Source organism: Crinia signifera, chromosome 8 (genome assembly GCF_055691185.1).
Source record: "Crinia signifera chromosome 8, ASM5569118v1, whole genome shotgun sequence".
Taxonomy (NCBI): Eukaryota; Metazoa; Chordata; class Amphibia; order Anura; family Myobatrachidae; genus Crinia; species Crinia signifera.
This window is the reverse complement of record NC_139224.1, coordinates 127,523,831-127,532,184: the sequence shown is the minus strand read 5'-3', so window position 1 is coordinate 127,532,184 and position 8,354 is coordinate 127,523,831. Positions and strand designations below refer to the sequence as shown.

General features: G+C 39.2%; 1 protein-coding gene across 1 annotated transcript in view; it reads right to left on the bottom strand.

Annotated features, from left to right (window-relative positions):
* Positions 1–1,091: 1,091 nt before the first annotated feature.
* The window catches only part of HS2ST1 (heparan sulfate 2-O-sulfotransferase 1), a 130,504-nt gene continuing 123,241 nt past the window's right edge, over positions 1,092–8,354 (bottom strand). Inside the window, exons 6-7 of the mRNA XM_083157149.1 lie at positions 7,463–7,620; positions 1,092–4,283 (exon numbers count right to left, since the gene is read on the bottom strand). Coding sequence (XP_083013275.1) covers positions 4,057–4,283; positions 7,463–7,620 — 385 coding nt within the window. The 3' untranslated portion in view covers positions 1,092–4,056. The remainder of the gene's footprint in view (positions 4,284–7,462; positions 7,621–8,354) is intronic.

Sequence of the window (8,354 nt, the reverse complement as noted above, 5' to 3'; positions counted from 1 at the left end):
ACATGCCTGAATTAGGGGAATGCAGTAGGGAATGAGAACAAGTACACATTTATCAGTGAGATTTTAAACTGCAATTAAAATTAATTCTAAATACCATATTTAAAAAAAATCAGCACTTTCATATTTTCATGACCTGTTATATTCCGACAATAGTTATGTCACTGCAGGGCCAGATTAACCACGGGGCGACAGGTGTGGTCACCCTGCGGCGGATGGGAACTAGTAGCGGTATTGGCGGCTCGGGAAGTGACTGCTGAATGTAAAACCATATTTTGAAAAGACTGTCCGGCTGTTGATTGGCTGAGAGAATTCTCTCAGCCAAACAGATGGGAGGTCGCTGATTGGCTGAGAGAATTCTCTCAGCCAATAAACAGCAGGCCAGTCTTTTCAAAAATACAGCTGCACGTTCAGCAGCCGCTTACCGTCCTGCAAATACCGCTACTAGTTCCCATCCACCGCAGGGACACCGCTGCTGACTGCCCATCCGCCGCAGAGACCCCGCTGCCTCCCCAGCACTGCCCAAATCCCCGCTGCCTGGACCCCTCACTGCCCAGGTACCACTTTCCTCCATCCCAGACTGGGGGATGGGGACAATTTTATTGTACCAGGGCCCCCACAGACCTTAATCCTGCCCTGTGTCCCTGTTTATTTGCTTTATTAAAAGGTGAAGACTGGACCTTCTTATAAAGTAAATAATAGATTGAGCTAGCTAATAAAAATATTGCGCAACTTATCTTTTTTATATAGGGTTGGCCACAAATTGGATCTAAGGTCCTTTCAATGCTTTTTTCTGAATATTTCACACTGAAACCTCATTGAAGCAAAGCAAATGGGAAATTCTTAATGCCACACATTTGCAAATGCACTTGATTGTATCCAGTGTGTATTAACTGTGAGCATATCATATTTGAACTACATATCAAAACTATGAACAATCCTCACTTTTTAGCGGCAGTTTGCATATGTAACATCAGTTGATAGCAAACTTCTAATTATTTTCATTTAAAATAAACTTATGGTGAGACCAATAGAGTACATTATGAACATCTTCGGACAACCAAATAAACATATTTTGGCCCAATTACGTAAAATGCATTATTTACAGCTTTTATTCTGTTTGTAAATGCTAATATGTAAAACACATTACAAAGCATTTGAGTAAAAAATATCCTACAGGAAAATCTACGGGACATAAGAAACCTCTTTAACACAGATCATCAATTTTGTTTTTGTGACTTCGTAAAAATGTTAACATACAGAAAATGAGTAACAAATGTATAAAGTGAAATCTGCAGTATGACTTCATGTATGCTAAAGTTAAGGGGGGGGGGGGCAATACAGCAAAAATAGGTGATTTATCTCAAACGTAATATTACTTCAAATTTTAATTATTTGAATTTGCAATGGGGTGTACCTAAAGAATATTTTGTTCACACTGTGCAAGATGCAAACTGAAAAGTAAGAGACCGGTTTTCAATATATATTATATATACAGATATACAAAACAATTATACAACCTTTTTCTGTGAAAATATGAGAAAATTGCTATCACAGGGATTTTCTGACTATGAACGCGGTACTGTATGGTGCTTTTAGTGGATGCTGTAAGAACCATGTCAGGGGCAGATATACTAAGCCCTAGAGAGTGATAAAGTAAATTGAAACTACCAACCAGCTCCTGTCATTTTTGAAACACAGCCAATAACATGGCAGTTAAGGTAGCAGCCAATCAGCTCCTATCTCTTTTCAAGACATTATATATCTTCCCCTTTTATATCTTCCACCCTTTGTGTGTCATGGGCAAAGTAATCTCTTGCTGCTATAACTAGCACAGCGGCAGTAGCGCCACCAGGGGTGTGCTGACCACATATGGGTGCCACTCTCTGGGCAGTATTCAATGAGAAAATTCTCCGTGTTTTATGGAGAATTTTTGCTTTTTTCGCCTTGGACGGAGCATTTTGCTCTCCAAAAGCGAGCAACCCTATTCAATGTGAAATATTCTCCGTCTTTCTAAGTGATTTTCTCCGTGTCTCTCCGTGTAGCAATTCTCCATCTTTTGATGGGGAGCTGGAATGTGAACTTTTAAACTAAAAGGTTTTTTTTTTTAATTTTGGTGTCAAAAAATCAGGTTTTTATTTCTGTGAAGGGGCATGTTATTTTTATTCTTGTGCTTATAGCACAAGAATATATATTTAATTTAAAAAATATATATTTTTTAATTTTTTTTTTTTACACAGTGCAGCCAGCAGGGGGCTGGAGCGCTCGAGCCGCTCATTAGATATTCATATATTCACTGCACCCGATCGTTAATATGCACGATCGGGTGCAGTGAATACTGGGTCCCCCGCTGGCTATAGGGGGGGGCAGCCTGTGCTGCCTGGGTCCTGGGGAGCCCTCCTCCCCACCACATTCCTCTGGAGCAGCCAGGGAGACTTTAATCTCTCTGGCTGCTTCCGTCCCCCGGCTCCCTGAAAGCTCCCTGCCGCGGACGCTCGTCCGCTGCAGGGGTTAAGACTCGCCGCGAGTGGTGGCGAGCATCAGCCACATTGAATAGTGGATAAAGTGCCGTGACGGAGAATCTCCAAACATGGAGAATCTCCGCAAAAACACGGAGAGTGCATGGAGAGCGAAATAAAACGGAGAATTTTCTCATTGAATACTGCCCTCTGTGTGGCAATGCCAAAACTTCTCCTCAGTGACAGAAGTCATGTGACATTATGTGCAGCTCTTCCCTCCTGTCACAGTGTAGGAGCCAGTAGTGCAGACAGGTGAGTGCCCTTGTTTATATATAGTAAATCTACTTACCTGTATTAGTGTTTTGGGGGATGGGGGTAGTAACACATTATTAAAGAGTTTGGTACATTTGTGGAATATAGAGCATTAGTAAGCAACCAATTAACTATGGAGAAATGTATCATAAATGGAAATGTAAACAAATGGTAAAGTTGCCAATAGCAACCAATCATCCAATAGCTAGCATTTATCAAATATTCAGTAAAATGTTAGATATCAGCAGATTGGTTGTTATAAGCAACCTCACTACTCTTTATAAAGTTTTACACATTTACAACCAAGAAGGAATTAGGAATTCAATTAGCCACAGTAAATAATACCACGGTTAATGGACAATCCTGGGTAATTCAATAAGTGAGCACTTTATGGGGGTTTATGCTTTGTGCCTCAACAACAACATGGGTCCGGGAACTTACAGAGGATCTCATTGGTTATTGCCCACAAACAGGTCATTTCTCTTGCAAAAAAGGGGCTTTAATTGGATAGGCGATAATGACAATCGGGCACAAAGCCGTTTTTTCGTGAGAAAGGTGAACGCAGATAATAGGTTGCCTGCATCCCCCAGTGTCAAAAACCATAAAGCAACACTAGAGGAACTGTGAGATCATTTATATGCAATACTTTCTGTATAAAAGGATCGAACCAAATTAAAATTTGTTCAGCAACAAAAGCCATTAAATACATTTATTCATAAAAAAAAGGGAACCACTCTTTAGACGTTAATTGTTAGGGAACTAAAATGTAGCAAAAGAAAAATAAATACATATACTGCTTTGAGTTGTTCGTTAATTAGAGCGGACAGGATTCTTATTAAGCACCAGTGTGAAAATGGACAAGGTACACAGCAGCATGATTCAATACAAATCTTCAAGGTGTTTAAATATTCACAGGTACATGTTCAGTAACAAGTATTTCAAATGAAAACACAAAATAAAACCGTAAAGAAACACAAAATTGAAAAAAAAAAAAGAGTTTGGTTTTTCTGTACAGTGTATATTCCGAGCTGTCCAGTGTCCGTTTTGCTAGCGCTAAAGCCGCACATATTGTATTTATCAGTATGATCGTGTGGCAGTACTTGGAGATCACCTCAAGGTCTCGTTTTCTTAGTGGCGAACACTTGACATGGCTCATTTGATGACAACCTTAGCAAGTCACCAATGAACCGTCTCAAGGGTATAATTACCCACCGAGTCTGTAGGCCTGAAATGAAAGTCTTATGAACAAAGGTGTAGTCCATTAAATTAAACAGCACACAGTGTGTCCTTAGTTTGCCTTTGGGTAAATTTTTTCATAGAAAAAGTTCTGTGCCAGTAAGTAGAGTTCACCATCTTTTTCTCGGACCGCGTGTGCCCTGACGAACTGGAACTGCTCGAGTGCAAACTCGTAAAATTCGTTCTCCATTTTCCATATGTCCGACTGCTGAAGCCTTGCGGTGGTCTCCTTCGAAGGTGCTTTCTTTTCAGTCGTTTTTCTTAGGTGGGACTTTTTTCCTTTAAGAGAAAGGGATTAAGAGACAACAAATATTGATGATGGTAAAATTACAGCAATTTTTATCATATTTAAAAATGTAGATCTCTGGAATATATAAAAGTTAACAGTTTTAAATGAGTGAATAGGGAAGGATCTTGAAAACTATCTTTTTACAAAGGTTAAATTACTCCTATAATATTAAATACAAAATTTGTATGGCTCCCACTTAATATCTGTCTTTTCTAATTCTCCATAATTTTGCCATATTACTGTTGGAAATTCTGTTAGCAACTATGAATATTAACGGTCTTATTTAAACTGATTTTTTTCATTCCCTGTTATGTACTACCTGTCATTTTTTGAGACCGCAATAGCGATAACTACTGTCTCGATGGGGTATATTCAATACTCATCAGACGAGCGATGACGTTGAGCATTGCCTATTGCTTGCCATCATAGCCTGCCCCCAGAACGCGAGGGGGTTAAACGGCAAGGATGGCTTGTTTCTGGTGACCCTCACTGAAAACAAGACATCCTCACCATAAAAAAACCCTCGCTGGCCACATTGAATTCATTCATATGAGTTGCAGTGCCCAGCATAGTAGTCTTTCACATTTTGGAATGATGTCTCCTGAGAATCTGATATTGTGCATGTAAAGTGTCTGTTCCCAGAACTGGATGAAAGCTGCAGGAGAAGGATCATAGGATCCCTCTCCTCCAAATATGCCACTTAAGGCATAAAGCGGCATATGCCTCAGGGGACAGCATAAAACAACAGGGCCAAACGCAGGAAGGCTAATATTAATGAAGGAGATGGAGGTCTGCAGTGGAGATAAGGCTACTATTACATAGAAACAATTCATATACAAATGCAGGGCCTGCATAATTTTTTTGAACAGGAAAGAAATACTTGATAAAATATACGTATAGTTATATTTCAATTCTAAAATAGGGGACATGGATTCTGGCATCAAGAGCGGTTATATGGGTTTGATAGAAGACAACATTGTTTAAATAGAAATGCTACAGTAAATATAAATAAATAATAATTGATTACTATGGCTTCTGTTACACAGATGTTTTCATAATAAATTGCCAAAATCAAACCATAATGTGCGACACAGGCCAAGAGGCCGCACTGACGCAATCTAAACAGGCAGAACAGCCAGTATTAAGTATGAGCCTCTGGCTGAGAACCTAAAGTCTGTAATTATACATTGCTGTTAATCCTAGGTGGTCCTACAGATTGTGTTGTGCGTATTGGGCAGTCATAAAGGTTAGCATTCCTGTAATTGAGAATACACACTGAGAAATTAGTTTGGGTACTACCGCTGCTATTGGAATCTCTTACAAAATAGGATATCAAGATAAAGTCACTTTGTCACTTCTTGTTGTCTGCCATCTAAGAATTGGGATCAAATCAAATGGCAAGCAAAAAATATTCGATTTGGACTTTATAGTACAGATCTGTACAATATAGCCTTGCCTGCACAGTCTATTTTACTGTTCGATTTACATTAAACGTGAAGGCGCATTGGGATCGAATCGGCATTAAATGAGGCTGAAAACCATTTGATGTTTACACAGCATTACGGTGCATACACATGGCGAGAGTTCACTTTCTATTTGACCCCTATTCGATCTGGGTCTGTGTCTGGATCGGTTACAGTGTTCACATTCGATTTTGACTATGTAGTACAGATCTGTACTATATAGTCTTGCTTGCCAGGACTATTTTTCTAGTCGATTTACACTACACAGGAGCGCGCATTGGGATAGAATCTGCATCGAATGTAGAAAAACTATTTGATTTCTATTCGACTTTGCTTCTATAAGCAAAATTGAACAGTAAAATAGTGCATATATCACCATGAGTACCCTCTATTAAAACCACTTTCTATAGCTACCAACAGTGCCTGTTTACTGCTTCCCAATATTGAATCAAAGAAACTCCTACCTAACAATGCATTACAGATCTCCCTACAAGGAATTCTGGGGATCCTAATCACATGACTACAGCAGAGTGCATCAAATTAAATTGATCAAAATTGGTGTGAAAATTGGCAAGCAAACATTTTTAGTCATCATAATGAACTGTTAGGTTTACCTTATATAGAAAATATAATCTTTTTTTTAACAGAATATTTTTATGTTAATTTATATAACAAATGTGTGTGATTAGATTTAGCTTATTTCCGAAAAGAAATAGACCAAATCGAAGTGTGTTCACCACATTACAGTAATTTCATAAAGCCGCATACATTATAGTACAGTACAATCTAAACTCACGATAATAAATTATTCATCGTAATTAATTACTGCATAAGAATATAATAAATGTATTTATCACCTATCTTTGTGCATCTATTCCTATTTACATATAGATTGTGAGAAGGGCTTCCCTACCCCTATGGGTTATATTCAATACCACCTGGCGAGTTGTGACGGCGAGCAGTGCTGATTGCTCGCCATCACAGCTCGCGGGTCTGTATTCAACTGATCCCTGCACACACCATTTCCACCTCGCTGGAATTTTACAGCAAGTTGGAAACGGCGTATGTGGCTGCCAAAATTGCGAGGCTCGATGCTAAATGCACCGGGTTCCCTGCATTATCCACTAACCTCACCGTTTGAGGTAATCCTCACCGGCGTCAGAAAGGATTCCCCCGGAACGTTGAATAGGGTGAGCAGCCGGCGCGGGGTTAAACGGCACCCCCTCGCCGGCGACATTGAATACCACCCTATGTATGTCTGTTATTACCCAGAATTTTGAATTATAAAGCTCAACAAAATTTGCTGAACTATGTAAGAACTGTTAATAAATAAATAATTAAAGGTGTACTCACTAAAGAGTTCCAGTTAAAGCGATTAATAACATAAGGTACATAATAAAATATGTATAGACATTCCCAGTGTTTCTTAGTACAGCAGTACATGAACTTACTCAATGTAACGTGTAACATGCCAATCCTGCATGTCTTCTCAAATAATCTTTAAATACAGTTTTAGTCAACCTTCATATACGCTCCCACTGCTATGACATTTTTAAAAGACATCAAACTAGGAGGTGTGTTTAGATCTGAGCACGCAGGATCAATCACCATCTACATTCGACATCAAAGGACTGTTCTCCAAGAAAACCATCACTGACCCCAGCAGTAAGCAAGACAGAATAATGAAAGACGTCACTTCAAAATACCTGAGCGGTAGAGCTCCGTGGCACCTCTAAAAAACCGTGGCAAAGCAGCTTCCAGCAACATAATGAAATCCTCCAGCTCTTCCGTGACTCCGACGAGAAAGTATTCATTAACCAGGTTATACTTGGCTTGATCCAGGGCCCATTTGCTCCCCACATTCCTGAAACGACAGTTTAGTTAAAGGCAACATTCGGATGTAAGGAACAGATTCTAAGCTTTCAACTAAAAAAAAAAGTGTAACGGGAAAGCAGGAAGGAGAAGAAAGAAAACAGCATATAACAAACTTATTGCTCATCATATTTTGCATCATCCCATTTGTTACTATGGTAACGGATGTAAAGTGTCAGGAAAGATTTTTTTGTTGTCGAGATGAATTGTTGGCAATAGTTTTATTTTCTTTTTTTAGCTTGAACCTTAGACTAGGAAATCTTTGAGATTTAGCATGCATAAAATAGCTATTATGCAATGTACATTTTCCGCGCTAGGTGTTGGAATCCTGATCGGCTAATGACATGCCGGGGAAAAACAAGACTTTAGGAAATGTATGATCTCTGGTCTCTTTGGGAATCATTAAAATAATATGATGCTAACAGCTTGCAGCTGCAGGTTGGGTGAAATAACATTTTTCCGCGGGATTAGGAGTAGCTAACACCACAATAACAATTTTATATCTTCTCGCTCAACAAATAATTTGAGAAAAGTGGGTACTAAAAGCAGCAGCTATAGAGCTATAAAAGCTGTACAGTCGTAATCGCTATGCTGTAATGCATGTATAGGGACAGCAAGAGCTACCCCAAAAATGATTATTTAAACAATAAAAATCCAGGAACTGTACTACAGTCACAACGTCCTACGCATGATCACATGGCTGCACCTGGTTCCCATGGGAAGGGT